This window comes from Calypte anna, chromosome 2 (genome assembly GCF_003957555.1).
Source record: "Calypte anna isolate BGI_N300 chromosome 2, bCalAnn1_v1.p, whole genome shotgun sequence".
Lineage (NCBI taxonomy): Eukaryota > Metazoa > Chordata > Aves > Apodiformes > Trochilidae > Calypte > Calypte anna.
The window spans coordinates 131511535-131537847 of NC_044245.1; the positions used below are offsets into that span (position 1 = coordinate 131511535).

Below are 26313 nucleotides of genomic sequence, written 5' to 3' on the forward strand. Positions count from 1 at the left end.
ATTAAAGAGATTTGTTCAATGACAAGAGCCCTGTAGTTTTTGAAAACTGCATGTTCCAACACAAACACCCAGAAATCAAAGTTGGTAGTCCTGATTAGGTATTACCTTGATTGGTTGTTATTACCTTGATTAGGTAATAGATACTTTTGGGGATTAAACTGTGATGACTGAAACAATAACTAGCCTCAAGTATCCATTTTAAACTTTCTTGAGGATGCTGTTGCTCTGGTAAAACTGACATGAATGCTGTGTCAGTCTGAGAGTTTGGTATGTTGGTAAGAGGCAAAGTCAATATTCCAGGTTGTTTGCTTTAGCTGATCAGATTCATATTCATAAATATTCTAGTTTTTTCACCCCCATGGCCAAAGAATTCAGAGTCAGATCAGAGTCCTCACCAGTCCTGCTTTGCTCAATGTCAAGTATATAAAATAATTATTTTTGGTCCTTTCTTCATCCTTCTAGCTCTTCTCCTTTTGGATCAGTAAGTCACACATATGCATTTATATGTGCCCATATGGCATTATTCATTTACCAGGTTACTAGCTGTGATTATCATCCATTGTAGAAACATGGGTCTTGAAAATCCCAACATGTCAGAACTCAGGTGTGTCTATGCATTCCTGATAGAGAGGTTTCTGCCACCATTACTGATTCACTAAAAGTGGAAGGGAGAAAAACCATTTCCAGTAGTGTGAGCCCTGCTGTTTCTTGATGGGGTTTTTTTTGTGTTTTTTTGTGGTGTTTTTTTTTTTTAAGTTTTGGGGTTTTTGTGGTTTTTTTGTTTGGTTTTTGTTTTTTTTTCTTTTGGCATAGTATGATTATGGGAAAGAAGAGAATGAGAAAGGAAATGAAACCTATTTAAACATTTACTATCCCAACTGCAAGGTGGACAGAACAGCAGAATTAAATTGAAAAGCCTGGCTGTGTAGGTCTGGTTAAAATTGAGAGGGGGGAAAGGAGCAGTACTGCATTTGCACTGTTCCTTTCCTTTTGGGTGAGACAGGGCTGTTCTACTGGTTGATAACTGTGGGCCTAGAGTCTACAGATCTCTCAGGGTTATACTCTTGTTTGCACTATAAAGGTAGAATGCATGTTTACTAATAGAAAACACTATGTTTCAAAATAGTTCAAGAAGGTTTGTTATCTGGGCCTCAGGTGATTGACAAGGTTCTGAGAAAAGGAATAAAATATATAATGGCACCTGAAAACTGTGAAATCTGAGATGAGTATTGCAGGTAACAGCATCATTTTAGCTTTACTCTGAGATAAAAGGCTTGAACAAGAAGCTGGAAGTATTCCAAGTTCTTGGCTTCATTTCAGCATGTGCTTTGCAGTAGGGAAGTAGAGGCAGCTTTTTGGTTTCTGCCTTTTTCCTTTTTCCTTTTTCTTTTCTTTTCTTTTCTTTTCTTTTCTTTTCTTTTCTTTTCTTTTCTTTTCTTTTCTTTTCTTTTTTCTTCTTTCTTTCTTTCTTTCTTTCTTTCTTTCTTTCTTTCTTGCTTTCTTTCTTGCTTTCTTTCTTGCTTTCTTTCTTGCTTTCTTGCTTTCTTGCTTTCTTGCTTTCTTGCTTTCTTGCTTTCTTGCTTTCTTCCTCTTTCTTTCTTTCTTGCTTTCTTTCTTTTCTTTCCTTTCTTGCTTTCTTTTCCTTCCTTCCTTCCTTCCTTCCTTCCTTCCTTCCTTCCTTCCTTCCTTCCTTCCTTCCTTCCTTCCTTCCTTCCTTCCTTCCTTCCTTCCTTCCTTCCTTCCTTCCTTCCTTCCTTCCTTCCTTCCTTCCTTCCTTCCTTCCTTTCTTCCTCTTCCTCTTCCTCTTCCTCTTCCTCTTCCTCTTCCTCTTCCTCTTTCTCTTTCTCTTTCTCTTTCTCTTTCTCTTTTTCTCTTTCTCTTTTTCTCTTTCTTTTCTCTTTCTCTTTTCTCTTTCTCTCTCTCTTTCTCTCTCTCTTTCTCTCTCTCTCTCTCTTTCCCTTTCCCTTTCCCTTTCCCTTTCCCTTTCTCTTTCTCTTTCTCTCTTTCTCTTTCTCTCTCTCTCTCTTTCTCTCTCTCTTTTTTCTTCTTTCTTTTTTCTTAACCTGGCAAGTAACAATTATGAGAATGAGAAATAAATAAAAAATGTTGTGTACTGAGGAATTTTGTCCCAAATTTTCGTAAGTATGAGGGCATTACAGATTAAATTGCAGAAACCTAACTTTTATGTGTTTTAGGATAAGAACGGGTTGGATTTATTGTATGGAAGTTAGAGTATCATTTGTATGGTCTTTATTTATAAAAATGAAACAGGTCTTGATGTATTTACTTCAGGCCCATGCAATTTTTGTGTGTATCTTTTTGATTAAGATACACTTCTAAATTCCTGTCTTCTGGTATTTAAGATAATTTTTATCACAAAGTTTCCTAAATATTTTCAGTACATTAATTTTTAGTCCATGTCTCTTAGAAATTAATACCCACATATATTATATTGGAACATTATGTTTTAAGGTGCACCAAATTAAATTGACAAAAAAATTAATACGTTTATGATAATTGCTTTGAAATAGTTACAGTTTGTAATCTATAAAATTGTACATAAAAGCACGGAGAAATACTCTAAATCAAAGATGTTTATGTGGTTTTTATGCAACAAAGGTAGGACCTTTTGACATGTATTGTGTATGCAAATTTGTAATCAAATAAGACCTTATTATTAAAGACCCAGTAGAATGAATGTCCTGTTTTCCAGAACATTTCCACTGGAACCTGGTTCAGCTAAGTGCCATACTGTTTTGGAAAACTGTTGGGGAGGACAAAAAAGATTTTAAAATGCAACAAGGATTATATTAAGAACACGACAGTTCAATTTATGCACACAAAACCTTGCTTGCACTTAGCATGGGTCTTCAATGTTAAAGCATGCTCATTTGTAGTACACAGCATAATAATCCTGGTGTTTAATGACTACTTGTCATAGTGACTCAAATATCTTGTTTTAGAAAAAAGCATGAGAAGAAGGTATTATTGTTGTTCAGTCCAAGAACTAGGAGGTGGAGGGACCTGAATTTTGCACCTGCCACCATCAACATCTCCTTTGGAGTGCCAGGAAAATCCTGTAAATGCCACTGCTGGAGTTTTCTGGGATAGATTATGTGTTTAATATTTTATGGGGCTCTCTGAAGATTAATTCAGAAATATTTGCAAAGGTTTTCAGGATCCTGGGTTAGTAAGTAAATGAAAGTGAAAAATCAAATTAAATTTGCATTGTGTTTTCTGGCAAGTTCATCTTTAGAATTCAGGCCATGTGGCAAAGTAACTTAAGTATCTTGGAGATATGCAGGATTTTCTGCCATACCCTTCACTCACACCAAGGATACCCTCTGTCATACCAGCTGCATGTTGCATCATTTTACTAACTACATCATTTTCTTTCATACTGTCAGCTACACAGCTGAAGTGTCCTCACTACAGTAACTTTTTTTTTTTTTTTTGTCTTTGGGATAGGTTTTTCAGAGGTTTTTTTCCATTAATTTAAGATCTCATCATAGTTTCTCAAGTCTGAATTTGCCAAAAAATACAGCAAATGTATTTGTAGTTGCAAATAAATTCTTTACAAGTGTGGGGATGCTGTCCTGTAGGCATTTTTTATAATATTTACCAATAGAAATGGAGACACTAAAAAACTGGGTAATTGTGCAAGACACTCAGAGACTATGCTCCCAAGATTGGAATACTATATAGAAATACTTGGTTCTCCTGTTAAGCATGGAAAAAAAAAATCATTAATTATGCTGAGGGTGTTGTGTGGCCTCCTGATGGCAAATGGGAAAAAGACTACAGATCTCTATTTTTGTGGATTTTATTGTTGCAGTACTTTTATTCAGCTAATGCAAAGGGATCTTTACTGGATTCTAATCTGTTCATGTAATTCATTGTGAGTAAATCTGTATTTTAGGGTTCACAGCTTTTTTTATAGAAATAAACACTGCTGAGAAATTTGAACATTTCCTACTAACCCGTAGTTGGGAAACCTTTTGAATAAGCCCAGATGTCTAAATGCTTTCTCAGTAATAATTTTTCTACCGTTATGCAAGGTACATTAATTGGTATTTCCTTTTGATGACACATGGGTGATATCTGAACTGTTCTTGTTTAGAAAGGAATCTTGCATATATTCACCTCCAGTTAGAACAAGGCAGTTTTAGTTCTGATTGATAACTAATCTTGAACATACTGATTTTTCAGCTAAAGTAAGGTGAGTTAACTAAAAAGAAGAAAATTATATTTTTAAGAGGTCTGTGGCAGTGCACCGTATTTACTTGAGTTCTGAGAGTTGTAAGTTTCAAATTCACAGTGTTGTGTTAGTGATGTGATATGGTTTTGTCTCCAGAAAATAACGTTAGCTCGTTGTAATTGCCATGAAAATGTGTGGAAACTACTTAGAAATCTAAAGTGGGCAAAAATGTGCAGATAAAATAGGAGTTTAGCAGAACTGTTCACTGAGTTTCAGTATGTTATTTCTATCTTGCCTATATTTTTTTTTCTTCTCCTACTTCAGTTCTCTCCCCTAACAAGAAAATGCTTCAAAATAATAGCATATCCTCATTAAATCATGTGTCATGCATCCCTCATGTAATGTGAAATTTAAACTATGGCAGTAGAATGGAATATTTCATTATCTTCAAGTACCTAAATAAGACATTTCAGAAACTTTCATTTCTTTCCAGATTACTTCATAAGGGAATGAATCTTATTCTATTGCATAACAAAACAATTCATTCCAACTTTAATATTTTTACCTGCTAATATTATTAGCTAAAACCAAAAAACTTACTTTTGTTTCAGTTTTTGAACTGAACTAATGGCTAACAGCCATTGATGGTTTTTTTATTTTCCAGAAGAGAATGCGTTATTTAAGTTATATAATCAGAACCAAGAGAAGGTAACGTGTTCTCAGGCCAATATATTAATTTTCAGATTTTCATCAGTACTTTACTGTATCAGTCTGTGTACTGAGCACATCTAGAAAGAGAAGGTGTTTTTTTAATTATTTTGACAGCTTTTGTACTTAATCACTCCTATGTATTGTATTTTTAGAATGTGCTTTAGCAAAGATTGAACTAGATATACTGAAAAAAACAGAAGAAAATGCCACAAAGATTAATTTTAATGCACTTTATGCTGATTGCAAATTGACTAATGCCAGTATTAACCTGATAAATTCATAGTAGGAACATTTTCATATTGACCATATACCCAAACTCTGTATTCAAAACATGTCAGGAAGTCCAATTTAGAAGCATTACTGAAGTGGAAGAAGGGGTTTATGAAAGCAGCTGTGAGGAAGCAATACTGTCAGTAGCACAGCAGAAGTCTGTATTATCTCCGCAGTGAAAGCATAGACTTCATTTCACCTGATTGTATTTTCTGTCTGTGATATACTTTCTGCTGATTAGCTCCACTTTCTGCTGCAGAGCTGCTGCATTTTATTTGTGGTATATAATCATGGATAATAAAGAAGGTAATTTGAAAACTTAACCAGAAATGATACTACATTTATACAGCCATCCATGTGTTAGCATGGATTAATTATAATTACACTGTTAATGTTAATTGTATGTATTTTTTTTTTACCTTTATTTTTTTTCTTCCAAAATCTGAGGTATTCCTAGCATTCTGACAGGAAAGCTAGAGGAGTCTCAGTATCTCGAAGCACTTCTATTCCTGTAAAATAGTATTTTAAACATGTATATATTAGGTCTTTTTTTTTTCCCCCAACTCTGTACAAACAGTACAAGGAACAAAGGAATGAGATACTACTGTAGTCTTTTTCAATTTTTTTTTTAAAACTATATGATCTGCTAACTATAAAAAAAACAAAACCAGCTAACTAAAGATTGCTTTCCATTAGTCTTTGTTGATGTTCCTTAGTCAATATAGATTCTTTTTACTCTGGTGGTTTAACGACTTTAAGCTACATATGCAGAAATAATTTATTTGTTAGGAGGTTTACAATGTCTGCTGTTATCCTCAGTATATTTAATACCAAAAATAGGTATACGTTTTGCCATGAAAAGATCTTACAGTGTTCCTCCAAACCGTCTTTCTATGTGTTGATGAGAATTTTGACTTCTAATAAACTAGTTGGAAAAAGGAGCTTTATATTTGAACTCTTTGTGATGAACATATGTTTATTGCATGTCACTCAAGAAATGAGATTAAGATAGTGTAGACTTCTAGAAAATAGCACCAGACTTTAGAAAAAAAAGCAAACTTTTCAGAAAATCAATAAAACAAGGTAAAAACATCCAGAAGAGAGGAGCTAATAGAAATGGATACATATCTAGGTTAGTTCAGTTAGAGCTGAAATGAGACAGATTAGCATCATATATATGTATTAATTACTTAAGCAGCAAGAAGGAAAGAGATTTATCTAGGAGATCCTGAAGTGTGATGTAATCAATAGAAGGGTTTGACCAAGTGGCCTTGCAGATTTCTTAATCTGCCCCATGATAGAATGAATCACACAGGAAATTGTATAAACCTTAAAAAAAAAAAATATCTATCTATATATATCTTCTGAAATTAGGTTGAGAAAACTCTAGAAAATGTACTGTGGGGAAAGATTCTCCATTGTCATGGAAACAAACTAGATGATCTAATAAATGTTTTGCATCTCTAGCTATCTTCTATTTCCGTCATTTTTTTTTTTCAGGTGAGTTAGAAAAGGGAGGAATTCTTAATTTTTTTTACTGTCTGGCACTACAGTGTAGTACACTGCCAGCTGAGATTTCAGTACTAGCTCTGGAAGTTTATATTTCATTATGATTAAGTAGGAATTATTGTTTACAGAACATGAGAGCCTCATTAAAGCACATGAACTAAATATTGATATTAACAGCAAATACTACTGCTACTATCCCAGTTGTTTTCTGCATCATGTAAGCATTAGGTATATCTTCCTAATTCTTTAGTGCAAGAAAAGTCAAGGAACTGAAGCAAAAATTAATTAATTTATTTATCCTTTACTTAAATTGTGCCTTTATTAAAAAAGACTATTTTCAGAAGAAGGTTTGGATGGTGTTTGTATGTTACATTTTACACAAGTTTTTACAGAGTTAATTCTTTACTTGGAAAATTCATTAAAGAATAAAATATGTGCTTCTTCCCATAAGGTTAACAATTAATTTGACCTAGCACTAACAGCCTTTTTTCCAAAGAGATCAGTCACATGCTCACCTGATAAGTTTATAGTTAAAACAGCAGCAGCGGTTATAGTTTAAATTCATTTTCTACATTTAGTCTTTACAAAACTTAATTCAGAAGTCAAGCATCCATGTAGAGAAATAGCAGAAGTACCCAGGGACAGAATATATATTCTGAAGGCATTTTTAATGCTTCCTGCACTTGAAATTTCTCATTTTTCAACAGAAAGATTTTACCTTTCGTATAGATAAAATAGTTCTGTTATATAAACGTCTTGAGTCAGACTGCATATTTATTAACAAATGCAATGGAATTTGTATTAATAGTTCAAAATCTAGAAGGAATATTATAAATGCTAACATGGAGCTTAAGAGGCTGGTATCAGACTCCAAGAACACTGTAGGCTGCAGAGGGAAAAGAGATCTTAGCCCTATCTGTCTCACCTAACTTCAGATCCTAATCAAAACACCACAGGCTTCCTGTGACATCAGTGGAATGTTACAGATATTCTGGTGTAGAGAAACAAGATAAACCAGGTGCCTTGAATTGCCAGGGAGTGGGTGTGAATCCACCTGTGCCTGATTAGGGCAGGGCCCCTATTACCAGGGGGCCAATAAAGGTGAAACTCACGCCCACAGACTAGCTCACTCTTGGGTTAGACGAGAGAGACTGGTAGCTCTCCGAGCACTGTATTACCTTCATTGCGCCACTAGGGCTCATCGCCTCTAAGGTGAGGCTCTCGTGGTGCAGCTGGTTAAGACCCAGTACTGCAATGCCGAAGGCCCTGGGTTCGAGACTCCACAGAGAGCCTCACCCTTGAGGCGATGAGCCCTAGTGGCGCAATGAAAGTAATACAGTGCTCGGAGAGCTACCAGTCTCTCTCGTCTAACCCAAGAGTGAGCTAGTCTGTGGGCGTGAGTTTTACCTTTATTGGCCCCCTGGTAATAGGGGCCCTGCCCTAATCAGGCACAGGTGGATTCACACCCACTCACTGGCAATTCAAGGCACCTGGTTTATCTTGTTTCTCTACATTTTGGGGCAGAAATGAGCTGACATGTTTTAAGCAGCTGCATTTAACTTAATCTGACCAGAAAAGGTGAGGTATTTGTAGCTTCATCTTTTTGCGGCCCCAGACTTTACAGAGGATGTGAGTGCAAAGGCTGTAATTACCATTATTTCCTGAAAATTTCCTTACTGCCTAGATCCCACTTTAATGTTCCTGGCTCACATTGCATGCCTAACATTTTACATGCTGAAGATAATTAACCAGTTAATGGTAATTATAATGAAACTCAGAGTATTCTGAGAAAATGAGTGTGAGACAAATATTAATTACCTCATATTAGATGCACCCAGATTTTGAATGAGTTGTGTAAATGAGGTCAAGGTATCCTTGTAGCAGTGATTTGAATGGTTATTTTGGCATTATAATGAATGGAAATATTTAATGATGCTATAACTTCTTAAGAAAACAGAAGTTGCTAAAGAATAAATATCTGTTAATAGCAATAATATTTTCTCTGTTTTTCCTTAGGCAAAGACAGTTCCTTCTACTTAGATTGTAGGAGGATTCACTCATAGAAAAGAAGTGATTTCTCAAATAGTGTAACAGAGAACCACTATCATTTTCTTTCCCTTAGTATTTGAGATTTAGTGTCCATAGGAAAAAAAACCAAGTCATATTCTTTCTTCTAGCTACTATGTTTGTTGATAGGAGGAATAGTTCTGCTTACGAATTAAGCACAAATATTTTATTTTGTAAAAATTAAATGAAATAACTAATATAAGATTAATGGAATTCGTATTACCACAGGCTGAATCTGTGAAATCAAAAACTTTGATTGAAGCTACTCAAATCTATTGAAATAGGAATAAATCTTTTAACCATCTTCCAAGTAGGGGTCCAGTCCTGAAGTGATATTTGCTTATCCTTGAATTCTTTGCCAGCAGGGGAACTTTTCAGAAGGTAGATTTGTCAGATGATTCACTTCAAGCACAATTTAATATGGCTTTCCAAAAATGAGCTCTACACTGTATATACTATATAGTCTATACTACACTAGATAGCAAAGTACAGCGACAAAGAGGAAGGCAGGAAAGAATGCTAGGATACCTGCGTGGATGAACAAGGAGCTCCTGGACACACTATCACAAAAAAAGAAACTCTACAGGGAATGGAAGAAAGGACAGCTAGAATGGGGGCATATAAGGAAGCCGTGCACGCAGCAGGAGACCTGGTTAGAAAAGCCAAAGCTCAGTTAGAACTAAATCTAGCCAGGGAGATCAAGGGGAATAGCAAAAATTTCTATAGGCATATTAAGGAAGTCTAGGGAAGGTGTGGGCCCCCTCAGAAAGGAAACAGGTGAACTAGTGAGTGACAAGGGATATGGAAAAAGCTGAGGTTCTCAATGGCTTCTTTACCTCAGTCTTCATTGTCAAGGGCTCCAGACACACTCCTGAAGTCACAGAAGAAAATGGCAATGGCTGGAAGGAAGAACAGCCAATTGTAAGTGAGGACCAGGTTCACAACCATCTAAAGAACCTGGAAGTGTAAAAGTCCATGGGACCCAGTGGGACTCACCCATGAGGGAACTGAGGGAACTGGCAGATGTGGTTGCTAAACTGCTCTCTATTATAACCCAAAAGTCACGGCAGTCTGGTGAAGTCCCCACTGACTGGAAAAGGGGAAACTTCACCCCCGCTTTCAAAAAGGGAAAGGAGGAGACATTCTGAGTGTAGACACTCTCACTTGGAAACACAACTCAGTTGTGAGAGGACACAGCTGCAGCCAAGGATCTTCTGCCCTCTGTTTAGCAAAAGCATACAGACCTCCTAGAAGTTGACTAAAGTGAAGGATGCATAGGAAGAAAGGGAAGTATTGTGAGTATCAAAGGCTCAAGATTGTATCACAAGGACACCACACAGCTGACTCCAGGTAGTGGCCACTGCTTCCTGGAGATACCCAGGAGGTGATGGAAGCTCCAGTTGGAGATGTGGTTGAGTTGGTGGAAACAGGACATGAGGGAGCAAGAGCAGATCCCAGAAATGCCAAAATCCCCAGAGGATTTTCTTTGCTTGTGACAGAAATATCCTGCTTCACCAGGGATAGGAACTTGGAGAAGGGCCATCTGTTTGTTAGGTATCCCATATACTGCTTAGATATATAGCGTGTTGAAATCGCAGGTTCCAAATCTTCTCATTTTTTCTATACAGGCTGTGAATGATTAACTTCAACTCATTTTATTTCCCTCTTAATGAACTATGTACTCACGAGGTAATTGTCATTGTCCCCATACCTAAGTTCTTGTAAGGAAGCAGTATTATCTTGGCTTCTCAGCTTTGATTCTGTGCCACTGACATAGCAAGCTCCTATTTTTGGATTTTAAGATATTGTTGATTAGAAGGTGGGGCAAACAAACTTGTGTTCCTCTTATTTGTGTTATGGGTAGTTATTTATGCATGTATGTAATAAAATCTGTCAACATCACTTAAAATATATATTAATTAGCTCTTTCACTAGGAAACAAATAGACATTTTCATTTCAGTTAATTTGCTCTACTTTCCTCATGTAAAGCTTACAAAATTTCAAGCAACAAAATAATTATTCAATGCAGTATGTTGCAGAAAGATATTATGAAATTGGAGAAGATAATCAAGTAATTATAGATCAATTGAAAGCATATATAAATAATAGTTTATCCATTATATAGTTTTACTATGATACATTATTTTTTTACACTCCCTGTTGTTTACATGAAATGATGAGATTTTGATAACTGCAGTTAAATATCTTAGATGTTGATATGAACTGCATAAAATTTACTTGCCAAGCACATTGTAGATAATTTTTGTGGCCTGATTCAATGATACAAATCGTTACCAATGGTGAGATTGAAGAAAAAAATGTAAACCAAAGCTAGCTGTTGTCCAGCTTCTTGAGAAAATGGGCTGAGTGTTACATCTCAAAAATATCAACAGATAACAGTCATAACTTGAGGGCAGTTTGTTCTGTTTGTTCTGTTCTGCTACATCTCTGTCATTCAAAGGAACTCAAAAGATTCCTAAGCTACCAGTGGAGTCTACTTCTAGGGATTCTTACCATTGGTGATGTTGCTGCAGAAGTTTAAAGTACCTGCTTAGACTTTAATCTACAATACTGATCCTTTTTGTGGTATCAATAGCTTTTTTCCAGCAGCAGCAGTTAGATGCTAATGAAAAATCTTTCATCTGTTTTCTCCTATTTAGTGGGTTAACAACCAAGTGCAAGGGTGGGGTCAGAGGATGGTGGGATGGAGGAAGCAATATTGGTCATCTGTCTCCCATAGCAGTAGATGATCTTGAAAACCTGAAAAGTAGGGTTTGTTTTTAGGGATAGTATGAGAGAGGTGGGACTTTGAAAAATACATTTGTTTAAAGGAAATTGGAGCAAGAACACAAGTATCTGAATCACAAAGCTGACTCATGAGAGATTCAACAATTAGTTGGTTAAAAAATAATAAAGGAACAGTGGAAGTTTCAAATGTGTGAGTCCCTAATGACTAGTTAGTATCTATTTTGTTGTTGACAGTAGACCTGTGTTTCATAACTTATTCTTTCATTCAGACAAAATTCTGTCTTTCAGAGAGGTGTGAACTCAAACCAAGTATGTCCAGGCTTGCCCGTGTGAGAGAGAAGTGTTAAAAACATTAGTAAGATCATTAACTGTATCCAATTTTAGGTTCTTATCTTCCAAAGGGATTTTCACTCCTGGGAAGAGCTTAAGAAAACTCCACAGGGACACTTCAAAGTCTGGGAAACCTGCCTTAAAGTTTAAGAGGCTAAAGATGCAATATATTTAAAGAAGATTAAATGTTTAATTGATAATGGTTGAGAGGTGCCTGCTCACTGAAAAGTTTTCCTAGGTGCAATGAAATGCATTAGATGAAAGGAATGCAGTATCTCAGATGGAAAAAGGGTAAAAGTTTTGGTCTAGAATTGAAGGACTTTACATTAAAAGACTAAATCACAATTAAATGTTTTCAGAAGCTTACTTTTCAAATCAAATGCAATCTGTGGTCTTGATGCAAGGAATCTTCTGCTCTTTGTAATCTGAGAGACCATACAGTTTGATAAGAATAATTCCTTTAGGATTTCATTTATGAACTAACTACAGTTCAAGTGGAGGAGAAAAATTTATAAACAAAGTTGTATCCTCAGAGACTTGAGACAAAGGGATATAAGGAAGTTTGCAGTAAAAGTAATGAAGTCCAGGTGGAAATAAAACCCTTATACAGGAAGAGAGGTCTATCATTATCTAGGTCTATCATTATTCACTTGAGAGAAGAGGCCAGGACCCACCTCCCCGCAACCTCCTTTCAGGTAGTTGAAGAGAGCAATAAGGTCTCCTCTCAGCCTTCTCCAAACTCAACATTCCCTGTTCCCTCAGCCTTTCTCCCATAGGCCTTCTCCAGACCCTTTGCCAGCTTAGTTGCCTTTCTTGGAACTCGGTCCAGCAACAAAATGTCTTTCCTGTAGCTGGGCCCCCACAACTGAATACAGTACTTGAGGTGTGGTCAGTTCTCACTGAACAATACTTACTAAGCACTAATTACTGTTTCTGCCCATCAACAATAAATTTTCCATGTCTTTCCAGACTCATATTATTCTCAGGATTCTGGCGCTCTTAATATACTTGCAAAATTACTTCATACATATTTTGTTCTCATCTCATCTGACAAGGGATTCCCCTTGTATATTTTGGTTCCATTACTGGATCTGTTAACTTCTAGCTTTATGTTATTCTAAACTTCCTCTCTTTTCCTCTTATTATATTTGTGTAACTGCTTCCCCTTACTGCTGAAGTGGAGGGTAGCTGTAAAAAAGATCTGAAGAGTTACTCAATCAGAATTTATACTTTTTTGTTCACATTTTTTTCCCCTAATTTGATTTGTATACTGATTTAGAATTGTTTTCAGCTTTGGATCTCAGATTATGGACTTGGACTTAAGTGTGTATCATACAACAAATACAAAGCAATTGTGATCATTTGTACCTTGGATGTTACTAAGTTTTAGTTCTACTTTAAGAACTTTCAGTTCTACTTTAATATCTTAAGGTGAAGAAAGGCTTTTTTTTTTCCACTACTGACATCTAATTAATTCTAGGGACATTTTGGCATTGCTATCCCGAGGCTTACAGTATGTGTGGCATATATGCTTATACTAATGTATCTCTGTTATGAAAAAACTTTTCTTTTGTAACCTTGTAGATGAATCTTAATGCATTTGTCATTTATTTAGCTACTGTCACTAGATGCTTTATATCTAGTTTGAAGCTCAACAACCATAATCTGGAAGTGATAGAGCAGACTGATAATATTTGTAGTCTGCCTGTTGTTTTTATATGTTAAAAAGTTGATTTAAAAACATTTGAGATAGTTCACTGAAAGTTCTGCAGTGTAAAGAATGTAGATAAAGGAACTATAGGGGAAACATTTAGGAAAGTGAGTTATCTGACCCCCATTTAGTCACATGGATTGCATGAAGAAATGAGTCTTTTCAGGGATGGTGCACTTATGTTCTATAAATCCACACCTAGACAAAATTTCACTTCCAATATGGGATCTGTAATGTCTTCAAGAATAGTCATTAGTTTTTAGTGTTCTGAAATAATCTGTGACCTGCAAAGGTCTTCTGTGGCAGTGCCATTAATTCTAATATGTGTCATAACCACTAGCAGGAGCCCACCAGGTTATAATTATATCTTGTATCTTGACTTTAGAATTTAGTGTGGCACTTAGTAGTGTACCTATTTCTTGCAGATTTTTTTAAAAAGTTTTTTTTTGCATTCTATCAACTAAGATATCTATGTCTGGGATATTTATAGTTCTCTCAGTGGCCATGATTGTCTTTCCATTTGGGCTGGGTAGCAATTAAAACAAGTATGTCCAACAATACAAAACAAATTTTGGGTACATTACTGGGCATTTTTCTTCACTGAGATCTTTAATAACCTTTCCTGATGATTTCGAGGTATTTAAAAGACCTTGCCTGTATTTTCTACTAGTGAGAAAAAACCTGCTCCTTTTCTGAAAGTTAATTGGGAAGATTAAAATGAAACAGCAGGCAGTGTTTGAATGTCCATAACTTTGCTCCTTTGCACAACTCTTACTTAAAGCTGCCTTCTCTTAGGCATAATAACTGGCAGGTATTCTGAAACTCTGAAGCTCCTAGTGATTTACTGCTCAATATAGAACATATAGATGAAGCGTCCCTTAGGTCACTTTCTTATGTCCCTGGAATCTACACACTTTCAAATCAAGCAGCTTTTTTTTTTTTTTCTTTTTTTTTTTTTTTTTTTTTTTTTTTTTTTTTTTTTTTTTTTTTTTTTTTTGAGGGGGCAAACACCTTTAAAAACTGAAATGTAATGTTTGCACCCTATGGCTAAAAGTGCAAAGGAGATTCCATTTAAGGGTTTTCTAAATGAATGAAATCATGTAATAAAGCTTACTACAACACAATTTAGTGCATAAAGAGTTTATCCAGACAGTGCTATGGTTACATTTATTGGAGGCAAAATTAATGTCTATAGAATTTGTAACTGAATCACCGATTTACTGAATAATCATAGTCTGATTTAATGTTTTATTTCTAATTTGGGGAAAGCTGTGTTACAGTCTTTGTTCAGATGAGAATCCTTTGGCTCTTCTGGGCTGGATTGTGCTGCTAATTAATGTCTTACTTTGAGAAATGTGTACATGTGCAAGTAGATACTTTTGAGAAGTCTACAAAATACTTTTAACTTGTTTTTTTTGTTGTGTGGTTGTTTTTTTTAACTTTTCTTTTATGTTAAAAAAAAATAAAATAGAGCTATAGTGTGAGATTTCAGGAAAAGGGGAGGAATGTTCAAGACCTTGACCAACATTACTTACATTTTTGCAAAAGGAGCAAGACTTGCAGATGAGAATGCCAGATAAACTTAAAAAATAGACCTTACTATACATTTTGGAGAAAGACAAAAAGGTCCCTACCAGTCTTATATAGCTAAAATTAATCCTTGACCTCAATTGCATCATTTTTTCTACCCCTGAAAGGGTAAAGAAGATGTAAACAATAAGACAGCTGAGATTTTTTTCATACCATCTGGAACATGCCTGTCCTCCTCTCAAAAATCTGTTGCTAGATAGAGCCAAATTGTCACACATCAGTGAAAAATAAAGTCTAGCAAAGCTAAAATCAAATCATGTTTCTGGAAAAGCAAAAATGTACATGTGAGTACTGAAAGTCACAAAGTACAGGAAATGTTAAATAAGATGGTGGAAAAAGCAGGATCCAAGCCTTGTTTTTCAACATTTCATTATGTGTGTCAGTTAAACAGGTTTTTACATGCTTTTACATTCAAACTTACATTTCTATATCACAGTCAGAGAAATCTTGTTTAAAATTACCATTCTTGTTGTAACACAATGCAGGTTTCATGCCTCTCCTACTGTTTGGAATGCAATCCCAGAAAAGTACTTAGGAGATGATTAGATAAATGTTCGGTTTTTATTCTTAGTTTATTCATTACTGATTGCATCTATCTCATCTTGTTACAGAATTATCCCGTAGGATAAGTTGTTCTTTTCTCTGTCCCTGATTACATACATTGAGTCATAATAATCCCTCTTTACTTTCAGTTTGCATAGCTAGATGAGCAAAACTATTTTAGTATTAATTTTTAATGAAATTCTCCATTTGCCTAATCATTGCAGTAGGTCTTCTTTGTGATTTACTCTTTTTTTGAAGATAAATGCTAACATTTTTAAGGTAAGTTTATCAGGTAGTCTAAGCAGTCTTACAGCACCTCCTACAAGGATACCAATACTTATTTCTGTTGTTGAAAATAAGTTATTAATCCTAGAATTATGATTGCCTTTTTCACTTTATCACACCTTAGTATTATATTTCAGTCATTGTGTGATTTACAACTGCTTGTATCCTATGTTTGATTTACAAACACCTCTCTTGCCTCCTCTAACAGCTCATGGATCACATAGTTTGCAATAGAAGTTTTTGCATTTAAACAAGATTCCATATTTTAATATTAAATTTTCAGTTTTCTGTTGTGTTTGATTCTGTATGTCTAGACACTTCTCAAATTAAGATGATGAACAGTGATGGTTCTAGGCTGCACATTTCTGTGTTTAATTTCTGCTGTACACTATGTAACTTTTTAAAACAACACTTGTGCAGCCAGATTTTAGGAATGAAAACTTTACTCTGAAGATTCAGTTCAGGTTGACTGCAAAATCAGAGGGGTTTGGGTTTTTTCTCTTCTCAAGAGTGAATGCTCTATATTTCCATTTCAGAATCCTTAGGATTCATGTTTTCTTTTTCTCTGTGACTGAAAGAACTAGAAATTTATATTACAAAAATTTTTTTTTCTTTTTAAGTGGGAGAACTGAGATTTCTTTTGTCTGCTTAATATGTAGATCATCTGAGTAATTTTCAGCTCACATGAATTTTCCTAAGAAGCAATGAACCCATCATTTAATGGATGGTAAAGCAGCATCAGGTACTTTAGTGGCAAAAAAATTTACTAGAAATCCCATTTGAAAGCAAACAGCATTTAGAGAAAATGCAACAAATATTTGGGCTATATAATTGCTATGTATAGCTGTTCACTTAGTGTAATGGTGTAGGCTATGATGTATAATGGTAATGTAGAAGTCTGGCTCCTTGCGCCTGTTGAAGCACCACCTTTATATTTTCTTTTCCCACCCTGTTGACTTTTTCATGATGTGAGTCAGGGCAGAGATTGGAGTACCTCAGTTTCTCTGACAGTGGTAAGCAACAGAGGTTTAAGGAGGAATATGAACAGCAGTGGTGGGGTGGGCATCTGAGCTGCCAAGAAGTAGTTCAGGGACTTCTTGAGGCACTATTATGGCTGGATTGTCTCTGATAGCCCTGTTCTCCCATTTTCAAATAATTTTCTTATCTAGATAGTGTTTTGGCATCCACAGAAAAAAGTGCTTTTTGTTTGTTTTAAAATCTGTAATCTAACACTTTCATCAAGTGCAGTCCTGTAAGATACATTGAATGTTTCCTGTTTATCTTTTTCATACACGACTTTATGAACTGGCATCCTCCATCGTTTTCTGATGCCTTTGAAGACTTTTTTCTTGAGTATTGAGTCTTGGTAACTTCCCTCCACCCTACAGCTATTGTCTCTAATGACTGTATAAACTCCAAATCTTTTTATTGTGTGGTGTGGTAGAAGGATAGAGAAAGGTAAAGAAGCACAGAGTTTTCCACTTTCTAAGTGCTTCCATCTTCCTCCAAATGTGGTCCCAAGATACACAATCCTTGGTACTAAAAATGCTTCTTTGGGGTCCATTACACTTAGTACAGTATGTACTGAGCCACCTTTCTTTACTTTAATAGCCTAATTCAACTTCTGCTGAGACAAATAGAAAGTCTCCCACAGACATTGCTAGGAGATGGATCACCCCCGTTGTTAATTGTCTTAGAGTCTATTACCTTTCTCCGACTTTATTCACTAGTTTGGTGATTTCAAATATCCACAAGGAATTGTATCTTATTTTGCCTTGTCTCTGTATCTCTGATTTGCAAAGCTTTAACAGTTAATAAAAATGGGTAGGGGGATGAAATAGGATACTTAGTATGAATCTTCAAAACTATCATAGGCAAACCTGCCAAATTCCATCTTCTACATCCAGCTTCAATTTGTAGTAAAAGAATAAAGAATGGAAAGGAAGAGATCTGTAAATCTGCACATGGCCTTAGAATCAATTTTTATTTTCACAGTAGGAAGAAAGAATATTGCTTAACAAACTATTTTATTTGACAGTATTGTGTAAGAGCATAAGAGGGATGCATAGTTTACTGTGCTCTGCAGAGGAGTTGATTGCAATCTCCTAAATTGCCTTACTTCAATTCAAATCATCTGGGCATAAGCACAGTTGCATGTATTGAAAAGAAATTGAAAAGGAATGACATAATACAGTAGGTTAGGAAAAATTATAATGTTCAGGATAGAAGACAAGCAAGTAAAACATGGATCTGTGTGATCTGATCACATTATATTTTTATTAAAGTATCTGTACTTTAATATTCTGTAAACTAAATACTTAAATGATGCTAAATTAGTGTTGCTGCTAACACCACAGCTGAAAAAAGAAAGGGTAAAATAGGATGAGTCCTAGAAAAATACCATCTATAACAAAATTAATAAAATGAAATATGGCTTTAAAGATGCAAGTGACTACCTGTGTGCAGGAAGATAATGAAGTGTGTGCTTAACTTAGAATATGTCAGTTAATGTTAGTAACATCAGTTAGTTTGCTCAGAATGCAGTTTAGGCAAGGTGTTGACTTTGGTAGCTGAAGAATTTTTTTTCCCATTCTTATCTGTCCCATATCCTGGTTCACACATTCCCACTTCTAAAGACACAGTTCGACATCCTTTTGGGGACATGTGCTGCAACTGCACACTCATAGCTCCTTCAACTCAGACAGTGTATTCTTGAGCATCATGTTGTATAACTTCTTGTGGCATTTTAGGTATTGAATAAATAAACAGCATTTGAGTCAAACTGAAAGTATAGATACCAAGGACCTTGTACTTACTGTGCTGCCGTTAGGGGTTCAGCTTTGTGGTATTTGACTATAATTAAGAGAATATCTATTAATAAAGGTCAGAGACAACATGCAAGTTCACTTCTAGACTACTGGACTTCTACTTACGGTAGTGAAATCACACTATAGAAGAAACAGAATTGGTACTACATTGTTCTTCCTCATTTGTTTTAACTGTTTAGTAGTTATGAAACATCTATGCCCTAATTTTGTTGTTGTTGTTGCTTAAGGATAATTAATTAGTTATGCTTCTGTACTATTATATATATTTTTTTACCTTTAAAAAAAAAAGTTTCTATTACAAACTGAATTTTTGCTAGATGTTCAGACTTCTATTTTTACTCTCAATGCCCTTAAACACCTACACCAACTGTCTTTGAAGGCTATGTAATTAGCTCCCATAGGCAACTCTGAGCTTTTGTTTGAAGCTTCATTTAGGAGAAAATCCCTTGTGTAGCATTGTATTTTTTTCATTTTTTTTAAACTTCATTTTCCAGGCTGAGTTACAAACTGCTATACATATATAATGCTTACACAGCTAAAATAGCTATGTCTTACCTCCTCCTGTTACTTTTCTTTAGTTTTTTCTTTGACTAATGACAGACTCCTAATAATTAGGCCTCTTAACTAAATGTGGTAAATGGTCACCGCTAGCTGAACTATTGTTTCTGGGAAGTAAATTTTCAAATGATATGACACTGTGAATTAATTAGTTCATCATGTTTTCTGCTTGGTAAGGTATTCATGTAGCCTCTGGCTTCAGTGTGGATATTCCTACACATGAAAACATTGCTTAACAAGGAAAGTATCTATTTTGTCTCTTACGTTTTTTGGTTGTGGAGTGATTTTCTTCACTTGACAAGTCACAGTATGAAGGACAAAAGACATTAAGCATAATTAGTGAAGACATTTTGCTTTGCTCACATTATTTGTGCATAGTTGAATGACTGAGTAGTCTTTTTATCTGAGGCACAAGAATATTAAACGGCAGTAATATTGTGTTATACTGTAGAATGTAGTAAAGCATAATAAAGCATATAGTATGATATTCTATTACCTAAAAGGCACAGAGTTTTTTTCCATAAGTAGAAAAAATTTAACCAAGCTTTTATAGTTTGTTTTTGGTTGGCTTTTTTTCCTTTCTTCTTTAAATTGCTTTACAGTGAATTAACACTCTTCGTAATGTGAAAGAGCAAAATGTAGATGCTAAAATTTTAGCTGAAATTGATGTTATTTTGAAAGTGATAGCTGACCAAGGCTGCAGTGAGCTGTGAAAGCACAGTTCTGAATGCTGAGAATGATCAGAATGCAAAAAAATTCAGATTTCTCTGTACCACAGCTGCAATTTTTACTTAATTTGGTGTGGCTGTGTTATTTGCACAGCTACTCTGCATATACTCTATTTAAATTGGACTGCATTTTACTTACTGAAATATCTTTTTCTCTCTGAATGAAACTGGATTGTACTACTGGAATGTTTGTGCAATGTATTTGAAAGTCAAGACTGATTTATGTGCCTTTTCCCAGTAAAAAACTCGGGGACCACTGTATATACTGCAATTGTTAATAGAAATCCAACTGTCATTTATAATTAAAGAAAGAATTTGTTTTAAAAATATTCCTTCTCTTTTAAAAAATGTTCTTACAAAATCCTTTACTTTCAAACAGTTTTATTTAGTTTTTACAGAAGAGAGGTTGCTGGGTTTTTTTTTGTGTTGGGTTGTGGTTTTGGTTTGGTTTTGGTTGGTTTTTTTTTTTAGGTGTTTTGTTTTATTATGGTTTTTAGTGGTTTTTTTTTGGTTTTTTGTTTTTCTGTGGGCTCTAAGTAGACATTATTCTGGCTTCCACAGCTTTTTTAAGATAAAGGTTAAAAATTGCATTCCTCTATCCTGATTTTAACATTAAAAAAGAATTTGTACAAAGTTTTAATTTTCACCTTGGCTTTATATTCCCATTAACACATGGCTTGTCTTTGAAGCATAATTTAATTTTTTTACTGTGAAAGTCCACAGGCAAATAATATTGGAGTATATTTTGATGGAAGGTGGGGGAAGAAATGTTTAACTGAGCTGTTTCCCAGGTTTCTGGATATTTGATCTTCTGATCATTGTATCTGAGGGGTCTATAAGTAGCTGCTTACATAACTTCCCATTTTCTCTTTCAAAAGTCAAATGTTTAAATTTGTAAGAATGCAGATATGAAGTTTCAATTCCTTTTGGAGCTAGGGATGTACTGTAATTTCCTAGCATAAGAGAGTGCTGAAGTCAGGGATGAGGATGCTGCAGTCTGATTGAAGGTTGAAAAATAAGTGGCAGCTTAAAAATTTAAAGCCCTTGATCTTGATTTGGCTTGGTGAACATCAGATGACAAAAAAAAAATTGGTCTTCTTAGAAGCATCATGCATTGAAGAGTTAAAATGCATTCATTTTCTGTATCAAGTTTACAAGATATTTCCTCTTACTCAAATAAATTGAACAGAGAGAAAAAGAGGTGACTGAAGAGACTGAAGATGCTTATTAGAGGAGATACAGCAAATTAGATATAGGGCAATAGCTAATCTTTGATAAAGCTGTGAGTGTTACTTGATGTAATCTCAGTAAATAAAAATTATAAGTGGTAATACAAAAAAGGTTCCTTAATGGCCATTTGTGAACCCCAAGTGTCTACTTAAGGACTGCTTATCTAGGGGACATGTTTTTCCTGTCTCACCAACTGAGAACCTCTTAGTCAGGAAGTGCAGAAGTTCAGATCTCATAAGAAAGCAACACAAATTATATTGAAATGGAACTAACACACAATAGCTCTTTTTACTATCCTGCAGTGTTTAACCATGTGTGTTTAACATAATCCTGCATTTTGACCTTGTGAACATGAGCTGGTTAGTCTGTTAATTCCCATTAATGCTTAAATTCAGTAAAAAGTTTTAACAAAGGCATTCAAGTTCTGGAATAGACTCTGTTAGGGAATGGGGTTTTCAAGACTGGTTGCAAAAGATACCTACTCAAGTCAATAGACAATGAGTGGTGCCTGAATATCTCTTCAGAAAAATGATTAATTTCTATTCCACTAGCATATAAGCAAATTGTTATCTTCAATAGCATTTACAGAGAGCTTTTGTAAATTTTCTGGCAGTATTCTCTTGCAGCGGCTATTGTATTTCGGATATCTAGTACTTAAGCATACTATTTAATAACAAATATTGGCAGAACTCACATTATCTAGAACCTTGGCTTTAAATTTATGCCTCTGTTTTGCTTTGGCAGATCAGTTTAATAAAACAGAAAGCAAAGTGTCTTCTCTGTTTAACAAAAATCTAGAATTTCCCATAAAACCTTGATGGAATGGGATGCACTTAATTTTATCTAAATCTGTATCAATAAATTGTCACAGAAATATGGGTTGTCTCATGAAGAACAGAAATAGGTATTTTTCTCAGAGTTCAAAGCAATATCTGCTCACAGCCCAGAAAGCCAAGCTCATCCTGAACTGCAGTAAAAGAAGTGGGGTTGAAGGAGGGGATTCCAACCCTCTGCACTGCTCGGGTGAGAACACAACTGGAATCCTATGTCCAGCTCTGGACTTGTCAGTACAAGAAAGACACAGAATGGGTCCAGAGGAGAGCCAGAAAGATGATCAGAGGGCTGGAGCACCTCCCCTATGCGGGCAGCCTGAGTTGGAATTATTTAGCCTAGAGAAGAGAAAGCTCTTGTGAGATCTTGTAGCAGTCTCCCAGTACTTAAAAGAGGCCTATAGAAAAGCTGAGAGTTTATTGTTAACCATCTTAACCATCTTATCAGGGAGTGCATTAACAAGTGGCAATCATTTTAAAGAGAAAAAAGGTAGATTTAGATTACTTATTAGGAAGAAATTCTTCACTATGAGGGTGGTGAGGAACAGATTACCCAGGCAAGTTGTGGATGCGCCATCCCTGGAAATGTTCAGGTACAGGTTGGATGGGTCTTTGAGCACCCTGGTCTATTGGAAGATTATAGTAATATAGATGATCTTTAAGGTCCCTTTCAGTCCAAACCATTCTATGATTGTATGATTCACTTTCTATGTCATTTAAAGCTCTATAAAATATTTAGAATACAAATTTTGACATTGAATGGGACTGTTCTCATATTTGTAGACAGATCACTGAGATGTTTGGAAAATAAGCTAAGACATTATCAAGGAAAAGGGCCTTGCTTTCAGCTCCTGCTTTACACCTGCAAAATCTGAGAGAACTCTCTTTTTGTATATTTGCACTGGGCATTTGGAGGGCAATGTTGTCATCCTGGCTGTCAGTTACAGAGAGAGAGAAAAGACCACTCATGCCAGATGGTCTCATGCTTTTTATCAGATATGCTATGGTGATAGACCGCATATAAGTTAGGCAGCAAGAAGAGAAATGAGATGGAGGAAAGAAATAAAGTCAAACAGATACTTTAAATCTTCTTTCTTGCAGAATAATGGAGTAGACACAAATACAAGAATCCTTCATGTCTGAGGAAGTGATGTACATGTTAATTCTGGGCTTAACAGTGTACAAAGATACAACCCTAGGATAATAGTAATGGAAAAATACACTACATTGTCTCAGTTCTAGTTCTTGAACTGCAAGGCATTTTAAATTTTAAGAGAAATATTGAAGATAGATGTAAAGATGAATCACATAATATAATGTTTATGTTGTTAGTATGCTGAGGCTGATTTATCTGTTAGCTTGTGGTATGTTGATGTTTTGAAATGCCAACTTTCCTGAGTTATTGCATATCCAACACTGAGGTTGTAATTCAGAAAATTAAATACATGGATTTAGAAAGATACCATGATTAACTTTTTTTTTTAATGAAATAATCCTAAATCTGGATTCTTTGTTCTGGTGTTACATCAAGTCTTTCAACTATCAGAACAGCTGCACCAGCCTTTTGGTGGAATTTTGTTAAAATAAGAAAATGTATAAGATTTTTAGCACACTACATTATCCTCTTCATGTAGGATGGAGATTGATTACTCCATTCTTGCAGAGTAACACAAAGATTCAAATAGTATTCCAGGATGGATCAAAAGAATCATGGTTTGCAGGTTGAGAGAGGTGGTTCTCCCCCTCTACTCTTGTGAGAACCCACCTGGAGTACTGTGGGCAGATCTGGGGTCCCCCGTACAAGAAAGACATGGGCCTGTTAAAGTGGGTCCACAAGGAAGCCACAAAAATGGTCAGAGACCTGGGAAACCTTTCTCATAAAGAAAGGCTGAGAGAGTAGCAGTTATTTGTGCTGGGGTAGAGAAGGCTCTGAGAAGACCTTATGACAACCTTTAGTTGTTTAAGAAAGATAGAAAAATACTTCTTGTCAGAGTCTGTAGTGACAAAACAAGGAATAATGGTTTCAAACTGCAAGAGGGTAGGTCTAGATTGGATGTAAGGAAGTCTTCCCCTTCCCTGAAAGTCTTCAAAATCAGGTTTGATGGAGCTTTGAGCAACTTGATATAGTGAAAAATGTCCCTCCCTCCCATTGGCAACAGGGGTGGACTAGGTGATCTTCAAAGGTCCCTTGCAACCCAGGTCATTTGGTGGTTCTATAGCGTAGTGTCTGTCTTGGTGGTAAATAATCAGTCTGTGCAATTTTTATTAGTGAAAACACCATCAAAAGCCAACCAAGATTGAAATGGGTCCTGTTAAACAGATTATTATAATACTATTTCAATGCATTTGGGCTACTCAGTCACGAGAAGTTACATAAGCATTGACTGAGTTCTAGCAATAGAGGGACACTTACACATCATCCAGATCAAGTAAGACCTTATAGTTATATATATAGTTATATATAGTTATAACTTATAAAGTTATACCTGTAGTATAACTTTTTTAGCTTTAGCTCAATATGCATTTGTCTCAATTCACGATGCAGCAGCTGCACCACATGTACCCTGCCTATAGCATAATAGTCCTAAAGTTAGTGGCAGGTTTTCTTCTGATGCTAATAAAACTTATTTTTCTGACACATTTCACAGCTTAGAGCAGGACTTTCTAATTTCTCTGTGTGATTGGTTTATGTCTGTGGGGTTTTTTGTTGCTGAGAAAGTGCTTCTGGTATTCTGCATTTTGCATTTGTCTTATCTGGCTTTAAAACTCTACAGTGGAGAAGTCCATATCTTGGTTGTCTTTTCTTTCTTCACAGTAAATGGAAAGAAATAAGCACTTCTAGGGAGAAATTAATCTTTCCCCATGATAGACATCTAAAATTTCTTGGACTCTACAAGTGCCATTTGTTCCAGTTACTCTAAGGGAGTGACTGTTGATTTAGGGAGTTTGCACTGGAGTTCCTAATCTCCTATTTTCTCAAACTAGGGGAGATCACCCAGTCCCTTGGGTCTGAGGTTTGTTGTTCCATTTATTTAAAAAAAAGCAGTTTTGTTTTAAATAAAAACGTAAAAAAAAGAGAGCTCTTTACTGGAAACCATGTTGCTAATGTCTTTATACTGCTTTTTTCTGGATTTACAATTGAGTCTTAATGATGACAACAACAGTTGCTAGGTCAGACATCTTAATGTGTAATGTTGAGTATTAGAAAGGCTAAAGTTTCAATTGTATTTAGTACTTTTGCAACCTGATATTTGCATGAAACTGACATAAAACATTGTCCAAAAGAGATGTAGATGCCAATTCTTAGCCATGAGGACTACAATAGTTTATTCACACTTTACGCAATGTGACACCACACAACAGGTACATGAACACTAACTTTAGCTTGGAACTCATCTCCCTTAACTCTCTTCATAGGCATTCTCTAGGGGATGATTCAGAGAACCTAAACATAGTTTTCTGCTCTGAATTGCCCATTTTCTGCCTCTCTCCGTTGACTATAGAGAGAGCTTGGGGAGAGGAGATTCTCTGAGTTAATTTAAAGAGTGTTTGAATATCCCCATGTCAGTACGTATTCAAAATCTAATGCTCTGTAGGCACTTTTAAGTCAGTGTGCCCCCATTAAGGTAAACATTGAAAGTAAAGGTTCTTGTGCCATTTTGTATAAACGTAGCTAATCTCAATCTATTTCCTTTGCATCTGTAAAAGCAATATCACAATGTAGCATATCGGAGTAAAATCTGTTAATTCTAGATTAAAAAACACTATATTTGATTTTTTTTAAAGATACAGAGGGATAGTTTCTTTTACATGAGTTATTTGTTTTTCTAGTTCTGTTTTTTCTAGATATGCTTAGATTCAGATAGGAGATTTCAGGGACAGACTGTTATCTCGTTGCACTAGAGATGATATTTTGTTGCTATTGAACAGAGTGAAAATGTATTTATTTATGAATTTTATCTTAACTTTATCTTTATGTAGCATAGTATTTATTCACTTTTAGATAGGTAAATGTGATTTTCTAAAATATGATGTATAGGTATATTGTCTATATATTAAAGTAAAACAAAAATATCCCTGTATATGCATTCTTAACATATTTTGAATTAAGCATTAAGATTTCCAATGTCATTTGGCAGTAAAATATAAATTAAATTACTTTGAACACATAGGATA

At 35.3% G+C, this 26313-nt stretch overlaps 1 protein-coding gene across 36 annotated transcripts in view; it reads left to right on the forward strand.

Moving 5' to 3' along the window:
• RIMS2 (regulating synaptic membrane exocytosis 2) overlaps positions 1-26313 on the forward strand; it is a 419884-nt gene that overhangs the window by 138978 nt on the left and 254593 nt on the right. Inside the window, exon 5 of one of the 36 annotated variants that reach the window (XM_030444599.1) lies at positions 22070-22088. The exons of the other annotated variants lie outside the window; for them this stretch is intronic. Coding sequence (XP_030300459.1) covers positions 22070-22088 — 19 coding nt within the window. The remainder of the gene's footprint in view (positions 1-22069; positions 22089-26313) is intronic. 36 annotated transcript variants of the gene reach the window in all.